The sequence below is a fragment of the Lemur catta genome, chromosome 23 (assembly GCF_020740605.2).
Source record: "Lemur catta isolate mLemCat1 chromosome 23, mLemCat1.pri, whole genome shotgun sequence".
Lineage (NCBI taxonomy): Eukaryota > Metazoa > Chordata > Mammalia > Primates > Lemuridae > Lemur > Lemur catta.
In genome coordinates this window covers 16984495-17011203 of record NC_059150.1, presented here as the reverse complement: position 1 = coordinate 17011203, position 26709 = coordinate 16984495, and the positions used below count along the sequence as shown (strand labels likewise).

General features: G+C 34.6%; 1 protein-coding gene across 1 annotated transcript in view; it reads left to right on the top strand.

Moving 5' to 3' along the window:
• Positions 1–26709, top strand: part of ACBD6 (acyl-CoA binding domain containing 6) — a 125900-nt gene that overhangs the window by 28814 nt on the left and 70377 nt on the right. Inside the window, exons 4-5 of the mRNA XM_045536005.1 lie at positions 6219–6301; positions 25823–25928. Coding sequence (XP_045391961.1) covers positions 6219–6301; positions 25823–25928 — 189 coding nt within the window. The remainder of the gene's footprint in view (positions 1–6218; positions 6302–25822; positions 25929–26709) is intronic.

Below are 26709 nucleotides of genomic sequence, written 5' to 3'. Positions count from 1 at the left end.
ACTAACCAGCCAAAGCTCTCTTCCAGTGTAAAGCTTCAGGCTGAGAGCAATCTGCTGGGAATTTAATCAAATCAAGTAGGACAAAGACAATAAAGACAAAAGGAAAAAGAACCAGATAAAAGTGGAAGAGGGGACCAGAGCTAAGTGATCTTGAAAGTGTCCCAGGGGCCAAATTTTTTTAAACACTTAATGAAAACAACAGAAAAGAGGAATATAAATAAAAAAAATCTCTCCTGGCCTATGTTTCCATCTTAAAAATGCAAGAACATTAAATTCAGGCAAAGGTAAGCAACAGAGAGCATTATGGTTGAATCCCATACCAAGTTACTATAATTAAGGATTATATTTTGTTCTTGTAACATTCAGAAGTTGGTGAAAATTATGAACACACGCTAATAATGTTGTGGGTCTTGGTAAGATTACCATATGCTTTCCAAAAGAATAATACTATTTAAGAAGGTCATGGAGAGAGTGGGTGAGTGAGGGGGGGAAAAAAATGTCATTAGGGCCATTGACTTATTATTAGTACCTGTTTCACTACAATTTTACTGGCTTAGGTGATGTTATCCTAATGGAGCTAGTTAAAAATCCATTGCTCATTGTTTTAATTTGTGTTTTTTAAACTATTAAGGGATGTTGAACATTTCCCCAGTTATTGGTCTAACATTATTGGTTTTTATGTATATGTATGTGACTGGAACCCTAAACCTCTATGTAACTTCACATATCTAATTCTTGCCTGCTTATAATTATGGTGTGTTTATCCATTGGATCTTAATGTTTTTCTTACATACGAGATCATTTGGATATGTTGCTTATAATGTTATAGAAATATTAGCCATTTGTTTTGCTTAAAAGACAGTTTTCTTTTCCTATTTGTTTTTGCTGTATTATTATAGAAATGCTAGTTTATGTATTTGAATATATCAATCTTTTATGATTTCCTTTGCTGCTTAAAATCTAAGAAAATTAAAAGAAAAACAAACCAGTAAAACAATCCCAAAAGTAGCGCATGGAAGAAAGAAATCTCCTCTTTGTATGTCTTAGGCTATTAATCTTTGGAATGGTTACTTTTTCAGATAAAAAAGAAAGTTTCACAAGGTTTTAAAATCTTTTTTTTTTTTTTTTGGTAGCAAAGTGCTGTTTATTTTGAACATCTGGGGAAAGATGGGTAGAGGCTGAAAAAGGCATTCACCGGTTTTAAAATCTTGATTCTGAAACTGACCAAGGTGGAGTCTGAATCAAGTGATAAAAATTCAACCAACAACTTATCCTTTCCCCTTTGAGTGAAGGAGCATTTCAGTGTCTCAACTAATAGAGTCTGAGGCAATATAAGAATTGGCAAATTATATCCTATTGGCTGCCAAATTGGAATCTCTTTCTTTAACTGCTGATACAACATAAAAGTCACTTAATGGATTTTGAGTAGAGAGAAATGGAATAAACTTCTAAGCCTCTGTGAGAGACATTTCATTGGAGTGGAAATCAAGGGGATAAAGTAGCCAAAGTTTACACCCTTTGGTAGATGAAGTGGATGGAAAGGAAAACTAATGCATCTTTGGCATCTTCATTCTGGATTCAATTGGATAATGGCAGATTATTTTTAAAATATTATTTCTGCCTAAGATATAATCTTTTTTGTCCCCCACAAAAAGTTGATACCACCATTCTAATTTGTGTATTTGTGCAGTTGCTTTAGAAAGAGGGACAAATCCCAGGAAAAATATATTTAGAATACACCATAGTCAAATTGTGGGGTCAGTTTTTTTACCTAAAGATTTTAATTATAAAACTACGTTATTTCTTATACATAAAGGTATTCGTTGTATCTTTATGAGTAAAAAAGTGAAAATAACCTAAATATACAACTGTCAGATAATGGTTAGGTAAATTACATTGCTGCATGGATTATTATGTTGGCTTAAAATTAATAATGTTTGTGAGACTTCTGCTTTTGGGCATGGTGGAATAATAGGGATGAGATTTACCCTTTTGCCAAAAACAAGAAGAAAACCAGACGTGTGGCTGAAATTCCTGGATGAAACTAATTTTCAGACATTGCATTATAAGCAGTGTAAAATTATGGTGACTTAGTTTATTGCCTGGAAGCATTTTCCAGGCTGCAAGGAGAAAACCCAAAATTGCTTGGCATTTTCGCCAATTTGAGCTAGAATTTGCAGGACTGAATACCAGAAAGGATGATCCTACATAGAGAGTTAGGGTGATCTGTAGAGGGGTCCCTTTGACTGAATACTAATCTATGCATGTGTGAGAAGAAACTGATAGGCTGGGGAAAGAAACACAAGAATGCAGTAAGGCAAACGATTTCTGGAGCTGACATAGAGCTGATAATATTTTGCTTCCTCCCAGTCAAGAGTGGAAAGAAACTGTAATGTATGGGGCCTCAGAAGGGTTTCACTTCAGTAGTGGGGCTAAATTAAGCCCTATATTAAAGCCTGTCTTGCTTAAAAGTGAGACTCCAAAAGATCAGACTGATTCCAAGTAACTTAACTTATGCCAGAACAAAGCCCAACATAATTTAAAGGAACACAACAAAATCCAAGCAAGATTGTAAAATTTACAATGCCTGGCTTATAGGAAAAGTCTTTCAAGCATGCAAAAAAAAAAAAAACCAAAAAAAACCCACAGGAACATCTGACCCAGGAGAAAAACCTGTCCATAAAAGCAGATATTGAAATGATAGAGATGCTGAAATACCAGACAAGGACATGAAAACACATATATGTTCTATAAATTCAAGAAAGTAGAGGAAAATATGAACATAATGTAGAGAGAAATGGAAAATACAAACAGACCCAAATGGAAATTCTGGAAATGGAAAAATATAATATCTGAAGTGAAAAATATACTGGCTAGGATTAACAACAGATAAGACATTGCACAAGAAAAGATCAGTGAACTTGAAAATGCAGCAAGTGTAACTAATCAAAATGAAGCACAGAGCATAAAAAGACTGAAAAAAAGGAACAGAACTCCAGTAAGCTATGGGAAAATATCAAGCAATGTAGCTTGTATATAATTGGAGTCCCAAAAAGAAGAACAAAGTGAGAGAAGACAGAAAAACATTCTAAAATAATCGCTGAAATTTTAAACACTTCATAAAAACTATAATGCAGAATTTTTCAGTCTTTGTACCATTGATATTTTGGTCTGGAAAACTATTGTGGAGGGCTGTCCTGTGCATTATAGGACATTTAGCAGCAACTCTGGTCTCTATTCACTAGATGCTAATAGTGAATGTGACAACCAAAAATTGCCCCAGACACGCCAGTATTTAATTGATTTTTACATCAGTGTTCATCAGGGATATTGGTCTGTGGTTTTGTTTTCTTATGGCGTCTTTGTCTAGCTTTGGTATTAGGGTAATGCTGGCCTCATAAAATGAGTTTAGAATGTTCCCTCTTCAGTTTTTTGAAGTTTGAGGAAGATTGTTGTTAATTCTTTTTTAAATGTTTGAAAGAATTCTCCAGTGAAGCCAGCTAGTCCTGGGCTTTTCTTTGTTGAGAAGTTTTTGATTATTCATTCAATTTCTTAATGGTTATAGATCTGTTCAGATTGTTTCATTTCTTCATGATTCAGTCTTGGTAGATTATATGTTTCTAGGAATGTATCCATTTCTTCTAGATTACCCAATTTTTAGGCATATAATCGTTCATAGGTGCCTCTTATGATCGTTTGTATTTCAGTAGCACCGGTTGTAATGTTTCCTCTTTCATTTCTGAATATAGTTATTTGATGTTTCTCTATTTTTTTAATCTAAAATAGCTCATTTTTTTGGTCACTGAATAATCTATTTTATGGAGGTACCATTTGTTTATCCATTCATCTATTAAGGGACATACTGGATTTTAGCCATTCTAATAGTGTATAGTGGTTTCTTATTGTTTTAATTTGCATTTCCCTAATGACATGATGTTGAGCATCTTTTCTCCTGTTTATTTGCCATCTATGTATGTTCTTTGGTAAAGTGTCTGTTCAGATCTTTTACTCATTTTTAATTGACTAATTTGTTTTCTTATTGTTGAGTTTTAAGTATTCTTCACATATTTTAGATACCAATCCCAGATAGGTGTTTTGCAAAGATTTTTTTCCCAGTCTGTGGCTTGTCATTTCATTGTCTGAACAATAGCTTTGGAAGTTTTTAATCTTAATAAAGACCAAATAATCAACTTTTTTTCATGGGTCATGCTTTTGGTGTTGCATATAAAATGTCTTTGCCAAACCCAAGATCACCTAAGTTTCTCCTATGTTACCTTCTAGGAGTTAGTTCCTTTTCAAGAAGCTATGCTTGACACTGTATGCTTGGCTCTCTTTTTCTTTTCCTTTAGTATCTAGTTTTCTCATTTTTCATTTTTATTATTTAGTAATCATCTCTTGAGCACTAAGTATGTTTCAACTTTACCAATGGAGCATATGCTTAGAATATGATTGGATTGAATAAAACAAGTTCTACCTTTGATTGTACAGATGTTCCTTGACCTATGATGACGCTATGTCCTGATAAATCCATCATAAGTCAAAAATATCATACATTGAAAATGCATTTAATACCCTGATAAACTCAGCATCAAGTCAAAAAATCCATAGTTAACCATTGTAACTTGGGGACCATCTGTACTTTTTTTTTAGTATAAAGAAAATTATTCTCTATCCCAGAGATTCTTCGCAGCATTTGTTCTCTAAGAATGGTCCTCAAGGAATGGAGAGATCTGGCATTTACTTAGAGCATCTTATTTTCTAGCATCATGCTAATGTACTTTATATACTTTGTCATTTAATCATGTTAATAGTTTATGATTTTGTAACTTTGTTTCTGTCATAAGTTGATAACTGACTTGATTCATCTCATCAAAAATTTCTACTGTTTTTTGAAATCTTAGTTCCCCCAGTAGTGTTAGAAACTGATAGAATATGCTTTCTCCTCAAGCCAATGATCCCGAGAACTAAAAAATAAAGGTAACAGCAATAAAACCCCGTCTTTAAAGTACAAAAAAAAAATATGGGTATTGCTTTTATTTTTTGAAGTAAACTAGTCATTTTGCAGTGAAATTAAACAATAAAATATATATATATATTTTGAGACAGAGTCTCGCTGTGTTACCCGGGCTAGAGTGAGTGCCGTGGCGTCAGCCTAGCTCACAGCAACCTCAAACTCCTGGGCTTAAGCAATCCTACTGCCTCAGCCTCCCCAGTAGCTGAGACTACAGGCATGTGCCACCATGCCCGGCTTATTTTTTCTATATATATTTTTTTCTTGGCCAGATAATTTCTATTTTTAGTAGAGACTGGGTCTCGCTCTTGCTGAGGCTGGTCTCGAACTCCTGACCTGGAGCAATCCACCCGCCTCGGCCTCCCAGAGTGCTAGGATTACAGGCGTGAGCCACCGCGCCTGGCCAATAAAATAATTTTTGACTCTAAAATATTTATGTTCAGCGTCAGAGTTTTCACTTTTACAGGGTGTCCTGGTCTAAAAACTTGATATTGTAGAGGATGTGGGCTTTTGCAGAGGTTGCAGTTTGATCCCTCAGACAATATTATCCAAGTTCATTGCTTCCACATAACATATTTTAGAAGAATCTTATTTCTAAATTAATCTTTTGTGTTTTTTGAGAACATACAGGGGCAAGGCCTATTGAATCTTTGAGTTTGGAAGACATTTCCATAGCAGTTTGCTTCCTTTTTCTTTTATTTTAGATATAAGCCTCCTTTCCTATCCTTCTCTTCCTTTTTTCCACCTAAAAATATTTTTTTAATTTCTTTGTGATTGAATTTGAAGTTTTACCATAATTTAGCTTATTTTGTATTTGGGAACTTTAATTTTACAAATCTATATATGATTTTGTTGATTGCATTCATGTCTGGCATTTAGATTTCATATTTCATTTTCATTTTTTCACATGAACATCCATATTTTCCACATCAAACATCACCTCACAGTCAGCTAGGGGAATCACTTTTTGGTGGCTCCAGAAGGTGGTGCTGGAATGACCTTAGATTGCCAGCGGATGCCCATTCCACTGCTGTGATGACCTGAGAGTCCTGTTGCCTTTCTGTTGCCACTTTAAGAGTGTTAATAGGGCTTGAAGAAATGGTAAAATCCTTAGTATTTCTAAGCGAAGTAATATTGTGTAACTGGTTTAAATATACAATGCTTTAATCCATGTGTTTTTTTTCCTACCTTCCCCCACCCCTGACAGATACCAGAGAAGAAAGGAAAAGAAGCAAATTCTGGTTTTGGTGGGCCAGTTGTTAGCTCTCTATATCATGAGGAAACCATCAGGTAATTTATCTTCTGCTCTTTGATAATAATGTGTGTGTGTGTGTGTGTGTGTGTGCACGCACGCACATATGTGAGTTTGTACTTGTGTATGTGTATATATATTTTTAATCCTGAAATCTTCAATTTGTGAAGCACTAATTCTTAACACAAAACTGATTTGGTGGTATCTCTAGTAGGATAATAAATGGCAGGAAAGAATGTTTTAGCGGTATAATCTTTAAAATCAATACATGTCTGAACCAGCACTAGATGATGTGTCTTAATAAGTGATAATAATTTTTATCAGTGTCTGATAATAACTGTCTGAATCAGTGCCTTCCCCCCATCTTGTATGAGAAACAAAAGCTTGCCTTGCCAACTAAATCTGATTTTCCTCAAGATACCAGTATTTCTTTTAAAGATTTTAATTTTCATAATTTATTTACTATAATTAAAAGTGATTTTAATTTAATTTACTCTAAAAGTCATTTTGGAGTGTAAAATGGTATAGCCACTATAGAAAACAGTATAAAGTTTCCTCAAAAAGTTAAAAATAGAATTACCATATTATCTAGCAATTCCACTTCCGGGTATATATCCAGAAAATTGGAAAGCAGGATTGCAAAAACATATTTGCACACTCATGTTCATAGCAGCACTATTTACAGTAGCCAAGAGGTGGATGTGATCAAAGTGTCCATTGAGGGATGAATGGATAAACAAAATGTGGTATGTACAATGGAATATTATCCAGCCTTAAAAAGGAAGGAAATTTTGACACATGCCTTATCATGTGTGAACCTTGAGGAAATAAGCCAGTCACAAAAAGACAAATACTATATACTTATATGAGGTTTCTAGAGTAGTCAAATTCATGGAAATAGAAATTAGAATAGGGATTTCCGGGGGCAGGGCAGGGTGGAATGGAGTAGAGTTTAAGTTTTGCAAGATGAAATAGTTCTGGAGATTACACAACAGTATGAAGATGCTTAACACTACTGAGCTGTAGAAATGGTTAAGTGGCTAAATTTTGTATTATGTGATTTTTACCACATTAAAAAAAATTTTGAAGATCATTTTGTATTACTTAAAGCTCTTAAATTTTATGTAAAATATTCTTAATCTTTTTCTTTCAGCACTATGTGTGTATAAATCAGAAAAAGGATTCTATGCTGCTTTAAAGAGTCATATGATACATTCTTCTAAGATTGTTACTTTACAAACTAAACAAAAAATAGAAATCTCTGATACTCATTTTGAGTTATCTGAGCCTTGCTTTACTTATTCGTTAGCATGAATTAAATGAGGTCTAATTTTCAAGTGAAAAACTGGGATCACCTAAATTTGTTGAAGGGAAATACCTATCTTCATAGAATGAAGAGGATATTGTGCCAACAGTTATACTTCACTCTTGCAGAAAAGAGTTCACTGACGTTATTCACCACATAAAGGAATAGCAATACGAACTCCAGGTAGCATTATAAAAGAAAGTTATTGGTACCTGTGTGAATTAAAAACTTGAAATGCTCAGTTTCCACTTTTTGACCAGGTCAGGTAGTCAGTTAATGCTATGGGACCTGTCTTGAATCTATTTGCATGGCAAGCACACCATTTTCACTTAGATTCGATGTTTATGTAGGATGGGAAGACTAATGGAGATTTGGGGGGAATAAAGATACTCTTTAAGGCTGCTACCAGCCTGGAGTACATTTGCCACTCTGATCCCTGTGATGGACTCTGAGAACTCTGAGGAACCCATAAAAGTTTTGAGGAAGCATAGTTTAAAAAAGCCATTTTCAGAATATAACCCTTCCTTCAACTCTAATGTATTCAGAAAGTGTTTTGGGGTTTTTAATTTGTATATTCTGTCTTTAGAGTTTTCTAAAAAATGGCATTTTAGAACCTTAACCCTACTAATCAAAATTTATTAAATGTTCAAGTCAGGAAACCTTCATAGTCATTTTACTAGGTAACAGGAGGGGGGGAGGCAGTCATTTCTTCTGTTTTCCCATAATCCCTTGTTTACATTTTTGGTATAGAATTTATCATATTATACCAAATTGAATTATAATTTTTAAAAAACTTTATCCCCTCCACTAAACTTTTAGTTTTTGAGGGCAAGGATCATATTTTATCCATCTCTATATTCTTACTATCTGAGGAGGTCTCAGATCTTAGTATGTGTCCAATAACAGTGCTCAGAACTTGGGAGGTAGCTACAGCTGCTTCCCTCAAAGAACTAATAGGTTAGTGAAATTTGCTCATGTAGAGTTAGCCTAATGGCCCTATCATAAAACAGAGCTTCTGGTTTCCTTTTCCTGTTACATGCCTATCCTATCCTCTTTCTCTAAACAATTAAAAAAATTTATAGACTGTTATTCTTTCCTAGTTAGATAAATAAATTGAGATAGTTTCTTGACTTTGCTTTTATTTTTTAAATCACTAAGCTTAACTTTCTAACAATATCAATCACTTATCTATAAATAATAATGATCTTTATTTTGTGTGCCATTTTCCTTTAGGGCTCCTAGACTCTAGTTAATTTTTCAAAATAGCATAGTGAATACAGTTGCTTTTGAAATGTCTAGTGACATGACCACAGTAGCTCTATAGAACATGAAGCAAATCAAATGTATACCAGTTGAAGTGAGAGTAGAAATCCTAGGCCAGGCGCAGTGGCTCACTCCTGTAATCCTAGTACTCTGGGAGGCCAAGGTGGGAGGATAGCTTGAGCTCAGGGGTTCGAGACCAGCCTGAGCAAGAGCAAGACCCTATCTCTACTAAAAAAAAAAAAAAAAAAAAAAAAAAAAAAAAATAGAAAAAATTAGCTGGGTGTAGTGGTGTGCGCCTGTAGTCCCAGCTACTTGGGAGGTCGAGGCAGTAGGATCACTTGAGCCCAGGAGTTTGGGGTTGCTGTGAGCTAGGCTGATACCATGGCACTGGCCTAGACAACAGAGCAAGATGCTGTCTCAAAAAAAAAAAAAAAAGAGAGAGAGTAGAAATCCTGACATAGAGTTAAACTGTATTAAAAGGTTAATCTTCCCCCCCTCATCCAATTCCTAAAGAAGTGACTTAAATTTAAATCAGTATTTAGAATTTTGACCATGAGAAACAATGACAAAGAATAATATAGCTTATTTTCATACAGTGTAGATTTTAATTCAGCTCAACATATTTATTACGAATCTACAATGAGACTAAGCAGCATTGTATATATTTGTGCTTTTTAGCTGCTGCTTTTTTTTTTGGAGACAGAGTCTCCTCTGTTGCCCAGGCTAGGGTGCAGTGTTGTCATCATAGCTTGCTGCAACCTCAAAGTCCTGGTCTCAAGCGATCCTCCTGCCTCAGCCTCCTGTGTAGCTGGGACTGCAGGTGTGGACCACTACACCCAGCTAATTTTTCTACTTTTTGTACAAAGGCATGGGGTCTTGCCCTTCCTCAGACTGGTCTCGAACTCCTGGCCTCCAGCAAACCTCCTGCCTCAGCCTCCCAGAGTGCTAGGATTACAACTGTGAGCCACCATGGCTGGCCAACTTCTTCATTTTTTAATAGTATTATTTTTAATACTTCGGGCATTTGCATGGAAGTATGTTTAATAAATATTAATTGAGTGAAATATGAATCTTTGCTATGGGCAAAACTGGTTAGACTTGGCCTTATTCATTAAGTCATTTAAGTATTAGTGTTCTTATGATATCATCTAAATCTTCATATTCTGAACATATTAAGATATGAAACACTAAGAAATAGGAATGTGAACAAGCCATTGAAAGCCTTTTAACTGTTATAAACAGTACTTTTGTCACTACCATAGCAGATCAGAAATCACAGCAACTAGTCATATTCTTATATTGAGGGAATTCATTCTATAGTGTAACAGAATTCCATCATAACAAATTAGATCATAATAAAAATTCTTATGTACTGTAATGATGGATTATTCCAATAAAGGACCAGATGCGGTCCCTATGGTTTTTTAAGAATTAGAATGCAATTAGAACAATGAAAAAAGGTTATTTCTTGAAGTTATGTAATCAAATTTTCCTTGTACTTTGGTGAAATATAATACCTGGTGTTTTTCTAAGAAAAAGTTGTACTTAAATTGATTGCAGTTTCATGGCAGAATTATGTTTAGCTGAGGTGAAAGTGATGTTAGATTTTAGAGTTTTAGAAACATCAAATGGTAAACTTGATGAAAGGAAAAAGTTTTTCTGTAGAACCATTGTTTTTAAGAAGATCATAAAATAATGTATTTTAAAGGTTTGTTTTGAAGACTTTAATATATAAACTCCAATTTTTTTTCACATTTGTCAAGATCAAGAAAATCAATAACAGTAATTCCACTTGATTAGGCATGGGTTCCATGTTGTGGCGGGTTTTCTGACTAATGTGTATTATAGATGATAAGTTAAGGGCCCATTTTAGTTTTAACATAAATATTCTTGAGCCAGGGGCCACTGGGGCCAATTCTGAGCTTGCTTCCTGCCTTTTTGGTTCTGACCTTTATTTCTACTCTGTCATAGAAAGTGACAATATAATGTCACAGGTACAGATCTATGTGTTAATATCCCAGAGCCCTGACACCAATTTCTCATTCTGAAGCTAGTTAATTATTCTATAATATAATAGAGGGGATATAGTGTGAGTCTAATTAAGAACAAAAAGCATGGAGCCAGACTGCTGGCATTCAAATGCTGGTTCCACCACTTGCTAGCTGTATTAGCCTGGGCAAGTTACTTATCTGTAAATGGGGATAATGATAGTACCTGTCTCACATGATACTTATGTGGATTATATGAATACCTTCACAGAGGTATTTTAGGACAGTATCTGGCATAAGATAAGTTACTGTATAACTGTTAACTTTTATTAGCATTGTTACTCAGCGTAAGGAGTTCCTACAGAGGAGACCAAGAGCAGAGGGCTGATGTTAGGAGCTAAAATCATGTCGTTCTGGCTGTATAATTAGGCACAAGTTCTTTGCATTTGCAAAACAAAATGGGAAACATGGAAGGGAGAGAGCTAATGCTATTAGATCTGTTTGGAAATATAGAAACAAAAGAGTGAGAAAATCTTGAGTTACCTCTAGTTTTGAGGTCAACTGTGTTTCATTTATATTGCAGATGGGCAGAAAAAAGAGTGATTAATAGACATAGGGCTTTGCAAAGAGTCAAATGGTTCTACACTGTATATACAAGAATCATTTTTGGTGACTTATATACATAGAAGGTTTGATCTAGAAGTTGGCACATACATTGAGAAATTAGGGCAAGAATTAAAAATATAGTAAATGAAGATACAGTACCCACCCCACCCTGCAATAAGATTTGTTCTTCCCTGTTATATTTTGTAGTTTGATGCCATGTAATCTGTCAGAATTTTATTAATTCCACTTACACAAGCAGCCATCTGGACCTTCTCTAAGCAAGACCAGACTAGTATACAACTGAAGTGATTGATGGGCTCTGGAATTGATTAGTTGTTCTGTGAGACAAATGAAGTGTTTTGGCAGAATATACCAGAGGTCACTGCTTGTGGTCAGACACAAAGCCTGTAAAATTTCAAAGAGATGCTTTCATCATTGACTTATAAAGTTTCAATTTTTAAACAATAATGGATTTTGAAAATATTTTAGAAATACCTTTTCATTGGCTGCCCTCTAGTCCTGATTATAAAATGGAAGAATGTAAGTATAAAAAACTAGAATGAAAGTGATTGTTTTATCCTTTAATTTTGTATTGGTGAAAATATGAACTAGAATGAAAGCATAAAAGCCTGTTACTTACATATAAATTATACTCTAAAATTTTCATGAAAGAAGTGTGATTGGAGAAAAAACTGCAACATACAATACATAGTTTTATTGTAAATTATTTATAAAATCAGATGTTAAAAAATTCCATTTAGTTTTTTATTCAAAGCTTCACATTGTTAGATAGCAACTTGTTTTTAACAAATCTATTTAAAGACTCTGAAGCTTCAAGAGTATGTGTTGTACCTATTTGTGTTTTAAAAATGGAATGTTTGCATTTTTATGCTTGTAACAGGTTAAGTCATTCTGAGACGTCCCTGTCCCTGTGACACCACTGTCCATAGCTTCCCTCCATCTGTTTGGATGGTGGTAGTGTAATACTTCCCTATTTCACTATGTTGTCTGTGATCAACATTGTGTTAACATTTTGGTGATAGGTGATAAATTGGATGACATATGTCTTGTTACATTCTGGTTATTCTTTGAGGACTACACAAGTGTGTATAGGCAAGTGGGCAACTCCCCCTTGAGAATCTGACTGCTCAGAATGAACTTGAGTTATGGATTTATTCAGCCTGTAAAACCTCAGCTGGCATAAATAATTGAGAAAGCAAAGGTTTGTCTGTGATGCATACCTCTGGGACTCATGGCTCCTTTCCTCCTCTCTACCTCCCTTTCTTATGAAAATGATCCCAGTTGCACTTCTAGATAATAACACACCAAGCAATTAAAAGCCATGGGTGGCTGGAGAGAGGAGAAAAGGTTTAGTTAATGAGCTTTTCCTTTTCCAGCGCCCATGAGAGCTTTAGGAATGACAAGGCGATTAAAGCGAAGAGATAATTATAGATTATGTGAAAATGGGTCCCTTGGGACCAGTGGGTCTTGACACAAACAGTAACTGTTGTAAGAGTCTCCTGGCTCTCATATTCACCCTTTTCTAGCGTGCTTCATTTAGCTCCTGTGTGCTCAGTGTCATGATGCCAACCAGGCATATAGGTAAATCCAGCCCTTTCTGAACAAGGGTCATTCATCAACTAAAACCATTATCTTTTCTTCCTCTCTCCTTTTCATCTTGCTTTTTTCATCCCCCTCTTCCTTTTCCCCATTTTCTTCTCTCTTTGCTATTCATCCCTTCTAATCTTTTCCTTCTTTTTCCTATATCCTTGTCTGTATGTAGTAGCTGTGAAGTGCTAGGCACTTAGACTTGTTTACAGAGTTTGGTGTGTGTATGTGTGTGTATACGTATAAAGATACATATAGTATGGGTATACCATATCCATTACAGTGATAAGAGGTGGTATATATATTACAAATAATAATATTACAAACTGGCATCTCATTAATGCCAGTTTTCCCCTCAACTCCGTATTCACTCTGCTCCAACTACATTGGCTCATTTTTATTTCCTTGAAGGTCTAGTTAGTATTTGTTAGATTAATTGACAGTGTTATGTAAGGGTATGAGAAAAGACCTCCCAGCTTACAACATATGCTAAATTCTTAAGATAATGAGCACTAACATTTATTGACTACTTATGTGCTAGTAGCCATACTGAATTATATGTTACTTCACTTAATCTTTAGAATGATCCTATTAAATATAGATGTTGTTAATATCTGTATTACACAGATGAGGAAACTGAGATTCAGAGAGGTTAGGTTACTTGCCCAAGGTTATAAGGTTAGTAACAGTGCTCTTAATTATTATGCTACACTGGCTTCTGAAATGTTTGAGGACTCATTATAATTTCTAATTGATGAAATTGAATTTGATAGTTTTTACTATTTAATATAGTGAATATCTTCAGTTAAAATTCTAAATTAAATCCCTTTTCCATTTAATGTTTTAAAAAATGTACTTTATTGGTAAAATTAGAGACTCTAGTCTTCCATTTATCAATATACTGATGATGGTATTTCCTTTGGATTAATTGTCTTATTGATTTTAGACTTACCTTAATGGTTGAGAATGTAACTCAGCTCTGTAGAGCCTTTTAGCAAAGGGGGTCTGTAGATTTTTCTGATATGACCACTAATTTTCTGGGAATTGATCAGAACTGAATTACATTTTTTCTTAAAGGCATTTCAATCAACTTTGTTTAGAGTTAAGCAGGTTTTAAGAGGTGAAAATGCATTTTTAGTAACCAGTGTCTTTATAAATCATGGTTAAGTAAGTTTTCCATTACAACTAATTATCTGCAAGAAGTATCTGGGACATTGATTTTTCCTTTGTCAATACTTTCTTTAAATAATGTGAGAAAAATATGTAAAAATGTAAGTGGTTTTATTTGATGGGACCCATATCAACATAAATGATATAATAAACAGAACCTTTAATTTGAATGCTTTAATAATTTCTGGTCCTAGAACTAAGACACTGCATATATAATTCAATCTGAAAATAGGAAGATGTTGCCAGTACCACGTAACAGGAAGGAGAAAAACTAACTAGTTGTTTTCTATAACTGTCTGAAACCAATTGCAGATATAATAGAACTGTGAGTGCAAGGATTGTGATTCAGTACAGTTGATCCTTGAACAACATGGGTTTGAACTGCATGGGTCCACTAATGTGGATTTTTTCAGTAAATATGTTGGAAAATTTAGGTGAGATTTGCAACAATTTGGAAAAAACTCACAGATGATACCCTATAAATATCAAAAAATTAAGAAGGCATCATGAAAGCATAAAATATATGTAGATACTAGTCTAGTTTATCATTTACTACCATAAAATATACATAAATCCATTATGAAAAGTTAAAATTTATCAGAACTTGCACAAACACTTGCAGACCGTACATGGTACCATTTGCAGTTGAGAGAAATATAAATAAATGTAAAGATGCAGTGTTAAATCATAACTGCATAAATTTTTTTTATTTCAGGATATTATGGGAGTACAAACATTTTGGTTACAAGTTATGACTTTGCCTCACCCAAGTCAGGATTAGAGGTGTGCCCTTCCCCCATACAATGCTCACCTCATCCATTAGTTGTGAGTTTACCCACCCCACCCCCTCAACCCACAGTGAATATTACTACCATGTGAGCACCTTAGTGTTGATGAGTTAGTGCCAATTTTATGGCGAGGACACGTGGTGCTTACTCTTCCATTCTTGTAAGACCTCACTTCAGAAGATGGGATCAAGCTCTATCCAGGATAATATAAGAGGTGCTAGATCACCATCATTTGTAGTTGAGTAGTATTCCATTGTATGCATATACCATATTTTATTAATCTACACATGGATTGAAGGGCACTTGGGTTGTTTCCACATCCTTGCAATAGTGAATTGTGCTATAACTGCATAAAACTAACAGTAGTATAATACCTACTGTACTATTGTAATAATTTTGTAGCCACCTTCTGTTGCTGTTGTGGTGAGCTCAAGTGTTGAAATTATCCACTTAAAATGCTGTGTGATGCTAATCGCCTCCTTATAAGCAGTTCATCTCTCTAGTAAGTTTCCTATCACAGTAAAAAGTGATTGCTTGTGGTTTTTGAGTATTTTTTCATTGTATTTAGTGCAATACTGTAAACCTTGAATAACACCGTGGGACCCATACAAAGTGCCACTGGTAATGCTGGAAGAGCTCACAAGAAGCCCAGAAAAGTCATGACATTATAAGAAAAAGTTGAATTCTTGATATGAATTATAGATTGAGGTTTGCAGCTGTGATTGCCTGCCATTTCAAGACAAATGAATCCAGCTTAAAGACCGCTGTAAAAAAAGAAAAGGAAATTCGTGAAGCCAACCCTGCAGCTATGCCAACAATTGTGAAAACCTTGCATGTTTTGCGAAGTACCTTTGTATCTAGTATTGAAAATGCAGCTTTCATATGGCTGCAGGGTTGTTACAGGAAAGGTACATCTATATAACTCTAATATGATTTGAGGAAAAAGCAGAGTCATTATATGACAACTTAAAGCAAACGGAAGGTGAAGTGTCTAAAGCTGGAAAATTTAATGCCAGCAAAGGATGGTTTGATAATTTTAGGAGGTTTGGCTTAAAAAATGTCAAGATAACAGGAGAAGCAGCTTTTGCTGACCAAGAGGCAGGAGACAAATTCTCAGACACCTTAAGAAAATCATTGAGCAGAAAGGTTATCTGCCTGCACAGCTTTTAATGCAGACAAAAGTGCCATATTCTGAAAAAAAATGCCACAAAGGACATTTATTATTAATAGGAAGAGAAGTAAGCACCAGGTTTTAAGGCAGGAAAGGGATAGGCTAACTCTACTGTTTTGTGTGAAAGCTGCTAATCCCTGAGCCTTGAAGGAAAAGATAAACACCATCTGCCAGTCCTTTGGTTGTATAACAAGAAGGCCTGGACAATAAGAACCATTTCTCTGGATTCTTTCCATTGATACTTTGTACCTGAAGTCAGGAAGTACCTTGCCAGTAAGGGACTGCCTTTTAAGGTTCTTTAGATATTTGGACGCTGCTGCTCACCACCACCAAAGGTATCAAAGCAGTCTACTTACCCCCAAACCCAACGTCTCTAATTCAGCCTCTAGACCACAGAGGGTCATCAAGACCTTTAAGGCTCATCCATGGTGTTCTATGGAAAGGATTGTTAATGCTATGGAAGAGAACCCTAATAGAGAGAACATCAAGAAAATCTGGAAGGATCAATTGAAGATGCCATGGTAGTTATAGAAAAAGCCATGAAAGCCATCAAGCCTGAAACAATAAATTCCTGCTGAAAAAACTGCCTCCAGGTGTTGTGCATGACTTCACAGGATTTTATGACGGAGCCAATCAAGGAAATCCTGAAAGAGATTGTGGATATGGCAAAAAAGGTGGGAATGTTGAAGGGTTTTAAGATATGGATCTTGGGGAAATTCAAGAGCTACCAGACTTTAAGCCAAAGGAATAAACAGAAGTTGATTTGAGTGCTTCCGAACCAATATCAGACAAGGAGGAAGAAGATGTAGAAGGAGCAGTGCCGAAAACAAATTGACGTTAGACAGTCTGGGAGAAGGGTTCTGTTTAAGACTGCTTTTGACTTTTTTTATTAATACCATATGGACCCTTCTATGATGTGGGCACTAAAATGAAAGCAAACGGTGGAAGATAGATTGGTACTGTATAGAAACATTTTTAGAGAAATGAAAAAGCAAAAAAGACAAGTGACAATGTATTTTCCATAAAGTTACAGAGTTCGCCTGCCTCTCCTGCCTCCCCCTCCTCCACCTCTTCTGCCTCTGCCAGCCCTGACAGCAAGACCAACTCCTCCTCTTCTTCCTCCTCGTCAGCCTACTCAACATGATGAGGAGGAGGATGAAACCCTTTATGATGATCCACTTCCACTTAATGAATAATAAATATATTTTTTCCTTGTGATTTGTCTTAACATTTTTTCTCTAACCTTATTGTAAGAATATGGTATATAATACATATAACATACCAAATAGGTGTTAGCTGACTGTTTATGTTATTGGGAAGGCTTCAAGTCAACAGTAGCTATGAGTAAAGTTATACGTGAATTTTTGACTGGGGGGCAGTGGTCAGTACCCCTTAATCCCTCCCCCCCGCCCCGTGTTGTTCAAGAGTCAACTGTATAGGCATTCCTTCAGTCATTCACTAGTCCATTTCACACTGTATTTTTTCTTTTTTTCCTTTTTTGAGACAGAGTCTCGCCCTGTCACCCCAGCTAGAGTGCAGTGATGTCATCATAGCTCACTACAACCTCAAATTCCTGGGCTCAAGTGATCCTTCTGCCTTAGCCTCCCAAGCAGCTGGGACTAGAGGTGTGCACCACCGTGCCCAGCTAACTTTTCTATTTTTTGTAAAGATGGGATCTCACTTTTGCACAGGCTGGTCTCGAACTCCTGACCTCAAGAGATCCTCCTGCCTCAGCCACCCAGAATGCTAGGATTACAGGTGTGAGCTACTGTGCCCAGCTGACACTGTGTATTTTGAACCTACCTTATTACTTCTTTGACTCCAAGGCACCGTTTATTTTAAGAACATCATTATTTAAATACCATTACAAAAAATGCTATTTATTAATTATAAGATGCTGTGGATTATAAGATCCATACGAGGTGTTAAAATATGAAAAAAATTGTGTTTTATAATCAATGAACTATGACAAGTTAGTAAATAGTTTCCAAATATCCATTCAGGATTTCAAGAATTATTTTATGAACAGTGCAACAAACAAAACACTTTAAGTGCTTTGATGTGAGTGCCAGACTTCTTAAACATAGTTAATGTGCAATTAGTGTTTTGCCTCTTCCAGGGCTTATGAATAAGGTATTTTAGAAAGGAGGCACTGTTTGCGAGATTTTACTTGAGGATCATAATATAGACTCTCATTTGTGATTGTTAGTAAGATTTAAAAAAAATTTTTTATTTTTAATCATGGGTACATAATAGTTATATATATTTATGGGGTACATATGTTTTGATGCAGGCATGCGATGTATAATAATCAAATTAGAGTAATTGGGGTATCCATCACTTCAAGCGTTTATCATTTCTTTGTGTTATGAACATTCCAATTCCACTCTTTTAGTTCTTTTAAAGTATACAATAACTTATTATTGACTATAGTCACTCTGTTGTGCTATCAAATACTGTTCATTCTATCTAACTAATGGTATTTTGCACCCATTAACCTTCCCCACTTTATCTCCCCTCCCTGCTACCTTTCCCAGCCTATAGTAACATTCTATTCAACCTATCTCCATGAGATCAATTGTTTTAATTTGAGTGAGAACATGAAATTTGTCTTTCTTTGCCTGGCTTGTTTCACTTAATATAATGTTCTCCAGTTCCATCCATGTTGCAAATGTCAGTTCATTCTTTTTTTTTTGTGGCTGAATAATATTTCATTGTTCAGCCACAATAATATTTCATTGTGTATATATATACATATATGTACATATACACACACACACCACATTTTGTTACTCATTTATCCACTGGTGGACTCTTAGGTTGATTCCAAATCTTGGCTATTGTGATAGTGCTGAAATAAACATGGGAATGCAGATATCTTTTCAATATTCTAATTTCCTTTCTTTTAAATATATACCTAGCAGTAGGATTGCTGGGTCATACGGTAGTTCTATTTTTAGTTTTTTGAGGAACCTCCATATTGTTCTCCATAGTGGTTGCACTAATTTACATTCCTTCCAATAGTGTATGTGTTTCCCTTTCCCCACATCCTCACCAGCATTTATTATTGCCTGTCTTTTGAATAAAAGCCATTTTAAACGGGGTGAGATAATATTTAATTGTAGTTTTGATTTGTATTTCTCTGATGACTTGTGATGTTGAGCAATTTTTCATATTCCTCTGGGCCATCTCCACTTTTGAGATATTAGTCAAGAAATCATTGCCCAGACCAATGTCCTGGAGCATTTCCCCAGTGTGATAAGATTGACACTCAAAAACAGTGTTCTTCAAGGTGAAATTAACGTCTAAAATTTTAATTAGATATTAATTAGAAGTGGGGATTTTCAATGTGCTAAATATGGCAGCCGTGACTATCAAATCCTTGAGAGTTAGGAGTTGACTTTACCTATTTTGCTTCTCCCAAATAAGTCTTAAACCACCTTTACTAAAAACCTTTGATTCTTTCCTTTGAGGAGAGAAGCAGCTGTAATTAAAATTAAAATATGCCTGTATAATGTTTTATGTTTATAAATTAACACATACTTTTTTAAAATAGAGGATCTTAATTTCTATGTAGACATTTCATCTCAACTTCTAAAATATTGATGTTTTCATTATATCAAAGATTATATAAAGATATATATATATAAAATGAAGATTATATGGAAGATCATATTAAAAAGAATCAACATTAGGCTTTGGGCTTTTTATTTGGCATACACAGAATGTTCAAGATCCTAATCAGTTGAGATCAGTGAGATGACAGCATTATTTCCTGACATCATATTTGGACAGAATAACAATCCTTTACCTTTTAGATAGAAAACTTCTGGCTATACATGCAACAAATAAATTGGGAAATTAAATTCCTACAAAGAAGTAATATTCACCAGCAGTACAACTGAATTTTGTAAGACAGCATGTGATTCAGGCCTTTATCCTAGAAAGACTAGCTTTAAAGGAACTTCACAGAGTGGGTTTTTTTGTTTGTTTGGTTTTTTTTTTGGTGAATTTACCATTGATCAGGGTCCATTCTTCAACCTGAAAGATCTAGAAAAAAGTCCCATAGATGAGCAGACCCTTAAAGACAGAGTAACAATAATAAAAATTGACCTAAAACTGAGTTGTAAACTAAAATGCTGGTCGGGGGTGGTGGCACGTGCCAGTAGTCCCAGCTACTTGAGAGGGTGAGGCAGGAGGATCACTGGAGCCTAGGAGTTGGAGGTTGCAGAGAACTATGATAATGCCACTGTACTCTAGCCTGGGAGACAGGGAAAGACTGTGTCTCAAAACAAGAAAGGAAAGAAAGAGAGGGGGGCGGGTGGGGAGGGAAGGAAGGAAGGAAGGAAGGGAAAGAAAAGAAAGAGAAGAAAGGAAGAAAAAGAAAAGAAAGGAAAAGAAAAGAGGGGGGGATAACCCCCTGAAATGATTATTTACTTACCAAAGGTACTATGCCTTTGTAGTGATTGAAATACTGGGTCTCCCCTTTCTGAGTGTTGAGGAGCCCAAAAAGACAGATTAATAGTTGGTTGATCATTTGTGAAAATAAAAATAGAGCCGGGGAAGGTGAATCATTTTGAGAATTGCTTTAGCTGAGGTCCTAATCAGGCCTCATGAATGTTTTTTTGCCTCAGATGAATTGTTTATTTTGGTCAGTGTTCAAATTGTCCTGGCTGGCTTTTTTCCCCCTGTGGTTCATTGCTAACCATTCTTACTGATGGTAAGTTGTCATTTAGTTTTGTTTGCATTTTTTTTTAGATGTGTTACGGTTAGTGTCTGAATCAAGAAGACATTCTTTTCTTCTTTCATTAGGTACTTACTTAGTTTGTTTAAGAGGGCAATCTTATTTTCCTTTACTCCAGGTTTTGGAGGGTGGATAAATATTTCGTTCCCCAACTAACTTGTTACTTACATTATAAGCCCTGTGCCAAGGCTGTTTGTGATCTGTTGTCCTGATTATCCCTGTAACGTTATTTCCCAACACCCTGCCCTGACCAATTGCTTGCAGTTCCCCTGAATACCTCTTCTTGCTTAATGCTTTTTCTTCCTATTCTTCCTAATCCTTTGATAACCCAGTGAGGTTATTTGTCAGTTCATCCTTCAAGACTAGGCTATAATGTCAATTCTTCTTTGACCATCCTTGTTGAGTAGCCCATTCCTTGCTTTTTTGGCCTCTGTTTTATAGAATATTGAATGAGAGCAATATTATTCAAAAAATCTTTTTGTAGTCCCTAAGAAGTTTTGGGAAGACTATGTTCCCTGTTATGTTTTTAAGATAACATTTAAAATTTTTCATTAAATGCTTAAATAATTGAAAAGGATAAAATTTCTTATATTTTATAAATAATGCCATTTTTAAATAAACAGATTAGTCTTTTATATGTGTCCAGTGGAATCTAAATACTATAAAGAATAATCCATCTTCTAAAATACATGAACATGGTATTATATCACTGGGGCAAACTGGGTGAAGGGTGCACAGGATCTCTGTGTTATTTTATACAACTGCATGTGAATCTTCAATTATCTCAAAATAAAAAGTTTAGTTAAAATAAGATTCTGCTCCTGATTAAAAAGTACATGAACAAGTTCTTTAACAGAAATTTTGTATCATTCTTTTTTCTCCGTTTTTCTCACTTTTACATAATTTGATTTTAAAGTAATATATTTCTGTGAAATCTTATCACAGTATCATAATTCTCTGTGCAAAAATATGTATATAAATTGAAATTTTAAAATAATTAATTTTCTGTGACCCAAAAGTTTAAGCTTTAATTTTTTTCTCAGTTATCTTTATAATTATTTCTATACAGTTGATCAAAACAGCATACATTATAAGTTTTGTTAAATTATTAAACATAAGTAAAATTTTATTGAAAATGTGTCTCTTAATAAGATGCATGGAGCTTTTAAAAATAGTTTATTTAACAGATGAATATTAATTTTTATTACAATGAAACAGCATCGAGCCTGTCTTTTATTTTTTCATCTCTTCTGTACTCTAATCTCAATTACAGGAGGCTTCTCAACACCAAGTTTTCACCAAAATTGTCCCTTTATTTGGTATCATGGAGGATTTTATATTTTGAGGCAATCCAACCTAGGGTTAATTTTTCCCAAACCTTTCCTAGTATATTAAAGAGGATGCTTTTTAGCAAAAGAGTAATAAGTTTAATTAATATTCATTTGCCAAATCTTAGTAAAATCTTTGGTTATACTTCCTAGAAGGAGAGAGGTGTCTGCCTGTCTTTTACAAACCAGAAGGAGAGTGTTTGCACAGAGGGAATATGGAAAAGGAGAATGGTGACGTGAAATATGTACCACAGGAGCCTTTCAGGTAGATTAGTAAAGAGTGCATTCATTTAGAAGTTGAGGAGCTGGGAATGGATTCATTTAAAATTATCCATACCTGCTATCCTTCTAAAGGTCTTTGTGTACCATAGAGCCCACAGATTCCTTTGTTTGATTTGTTTGTATCTTTGTAGATAATTGGCTTACTTTCTGTAGGTTTTCATTCATCCAATAAATACTTATTCATTGTGTATTTGTTGGACTACTGTGTTTTATACATAATTTCCAGTTGCTTGATAAATACACGTATTGAATTAAAATATTTGTTGAATGTACCTGTCAAGTAGATTTCCAAGCTAGTCTCATAAATGTGTTTTTTAATTCTACAAAGTAGACGAAATAGTAAGTAAAAGGACTTTATGTGTCTTGCCATGAAACCTATTTGGATTATTCTTTTTATAGGAAAATATAATCTGTATAGAAAATGGTACAGATAACATTTTTAGCAATGGTCAAGGATCTAGTCTTCCTGTGATTGGATGAAAAATAGTGATACTTAAACACCATCCCTCTTGTCCATAGGGGTGTGTTCTTATGTTTTGAAGGAATTTCAAGGAAAACCAGTGATTTTTTTCCTTTGGGTATATAAATGTATTTTCTGTCAATTTCAGAATAAACGTGGAGTAATCTAAAGAGAGACTTTCTATTTTGTGCTAGGGATAAAGTGGGACATCTTTTAGGGCAGCATAGTGAACATAACTCATACTCATCCATAGAGAATGAATATGATAATTTTTATACTTACATTCAACAAAGAGGAAGAGAGATAACAGTTAAAAATCATAAGAGAAAGGAAGATAAGTAAGAAGATGTGAAAGGACACGTTTATTAAGGCTCTACTGTATTTCATAATAGCTGGGTTCATTTGCACATGTTATTTCATTTCAGATAAATATGGATATAGAGGAAAATATTGACTATGGAAGACTGTATTGAGCTCTTAACAGAGAAATGTAGAGCAAGAAAGAGTTTGATTTCATTAGGGGGCAAGAAAGAAAGGAGATGCGGAAGTGTTGGTGCAGACATTTCTCCATTTTGGCCACTAGGTGGTGACATTGTATAAAGACAGCTTGGTTGTGGCAGATAAAATAGTCAAAATTTGGTGTGGGGTTGGATAGCTAGCTATATTTAACAACTAAGCCCAAGTATATTACTTAAATTTTTTTATATTAGTCACTCATCTTTGTAGCACAATTGTGATGATTTTATTTAACTTCTCTTTTTAACATCTAATTTAAATTGTGTACCCTATCCTGAAGTATTTTATAAATACCTCTGTGCCTGACATATTTAGTGATGATGAACTATATATGATAAACAGGTATGTAGATGAATAAATGCCCCCTGCCCTCAAAAAATTCATATACCAAAACAAAATAATAGATGATGCATCTAAGGAATATTAAAAACATATTAAATATTAAGCAAAATAAAAATTTAAATATGTTTGTACTATGTTTATTCTTTTACTGCTTATGGCATAAGTATACATGTGCATTTGGAAGTTGGGCTCAGGAAGAGGGACCACTCAGAAGGTCCTCTCATCTATGAATAACTCTTACATATTACTGGGTATGGGTAACCCACATCCCAGGGATCCTCCTACTTTCCTTCCTGTGCCCCACCACCAATTCTCCACTATTTTAAAATTCAAAACAATTGACGAGTAGTGTATTTTTGTTATGGCTTAAAATGGCAGAGTCTTTTCACAGTTGAAGTTTCTGTCTCTTGATTAGAGGGTTCTCTGTTCCTGGATTAGGGGGAAATAGGCCCCTATTATTCCTAAATTGGAACTCTGAATGCACTCTTTCACACAGAAACTGTGTTTTTGATAGCAGTTAAGTATAGCTAATTTTAAAAATTAGACCTCTCTTTTCTGGGGTTTTGGCCTTAGACTTCCCTGTTTCTTTACAGAGTAAGTGATCTGGAAAAGCATTTTCTCTTCTGCAAAACAGAATATTTTCAAGTGGTCACATATTCCTATTAAACTTGATTTCTTGATAAAGACCTACCTCATTTTCTTCAGCTTGAAGTAGGCTATTTCTCATCTGTTCTTTTATAGTCTTTCTTAAAGATCCAAGTTCTACCTTATGTTGATGGTGTAGAGATTTTTTTCATCCCAGCTATAGTGTTTATGTGTTGAAGGCAAACTTTCTTGCTTAGCCTTGTGTCTGTTATCAACAGAATCTTGCCCAGTGCCTTGCCAGGTAATAGGTGCTCAATTAAATACATCAAATGCTTAAGGAAAGCTTTAGATGGTTGATGCCAAAGTAGTGTGCTTTAAGATAATTAGCTGTGACTAGAAATAACTTTTTATACAGCATAAGGCATTTAAATTGGCTTTTAAAGTGAAAGAACTCCTAAGACCAGATATTTTAATTTCTGATGAATGGATACTCTGGCCTTTTGGGTTATAAAGCACACTAGTTTAATTTTTGGAACTCAAAATACATTCTTATGTACCTGTCCATAAAATTCAGGACCTATAGGACAGATTCATTGCTAATTGTCTAAATTACTGATCCTTTTGGAAGTCACTGATCCTTCAATTAAAGGTATTCCCCCACTTCTCCCTGCCATATACATACAACACCCAGAAAAATACACATGCATTACAAAGATAGTTCTGTATACTGTTTTAGAGCACTCATAGGCCTCAAGTTAAGAACTTCTACTTTAGATTTTGGAATAGACTGCAACTAACTAGTCAAGAGGCAGCATGATATAATAGAAAAATGTACTATATACAAAGTCAGTTGATCTATTCTAGCTCTTATTCTACCTTATTTGATAAATGTGGTGCCGTTTGACACAGGTCATTTAACCTCTCATCCTTGCCTGTTTCTTCATCTGTAAAGTGAAGTTGCTGGATTAAAGATTAAATGAATTAGCACTGCAATATGCTTAGAATAGTGCTGGGTACATAGTATACTTCCCAGCTTTTGTTCCCAGTCTTTGATTCTACTGTCTTACAAAGGATTTCTGAATTTTGTAATACTCTTTTTTCTAACGAATTATCTTTCCTTTAAGAAAATTACTTTCTTATATATATATGTAAATATTTTTAACTTGAGTAGCAGTTTATTCTGTTATCCTGTAAGACAAGTAGTAAGCTAACAACTTTAGTCTTTTCGGAGTTTGGATGTAATATATCTATTGAAAATCCATTACTGTTCATGTAAAATATTTTTATAAAAACTGATTCTATTAATGTCTATGTCATTAGCAAACAGGTTGTATTAAAAATGGGTAACTTTTATGTATTACCCAGTAAGACAAACACCTGTTTTTGTTTTTTTTAACTCTAGGGAAGAAGACAAAAACATATTTGATTACTGCAGGGAAAACAACATTGACCATATAACCAAAGCCATCAAGTTGAAAAATGTGGATGTGAATCTAAAAGATGAAGAGGTATGAAAAATATGCCCTGCTAAATATATCCTTATGCTCTGTTGTTCTGCCCCAATGCCTTTTTGTAAATAGTAAGCCGACAAACTACAACTCAAAGTACAGTATGGTCAAGAGCATATCAGAATATCTAAATGAGATGATGTCATCCAATTAAGACATTTCTGTGTCTATAGCCAACATATTTTTATCTATGTTTTAGAAGTTACTCCCTGAAACTTGCAGGAGTCAAATAATTCCCATTTGTTTATGATAAAGGGAGAGACTGTTAGCATAACAAGTGAAATCTATAGGTAGTATCAAAGTCTCATTTATAAATTACTTTATACCTTAAACAGATATATTGTTCTTTGCTCAATAAATATATTTATAGAAAACTCTGTCAGAATTTTGGTAAATCCAATAATTTAAATACTGACCCACTATTTAAAGGGATCCTATAGTAAATTATTATATGAAATATATTACTTCTTAATTTATTTGTTTTGTGAATAAATCTTTTCACATATTGAGTTTTAACTGTCCCTGAATTATAGTATTAACAAAGGAGCAAAATTTATTAATTCACCTCTAATTATTTTTCTCATTCTTTGGTGGTGCTGTGAAAGATTACTGATGGCCAAAAGGGGGTAATTGTTAGGAAGAAGACATACTATGATCATAGATAATCTTTAGAGTAGATAAATAATCAATTTAGAGCTCCCTATGCTGATTAGCCCTTAATAATATTATCTCACTTTTAGGCAACATCTTTCCTGTGATATTTTCTCAATGGCATCTGAAG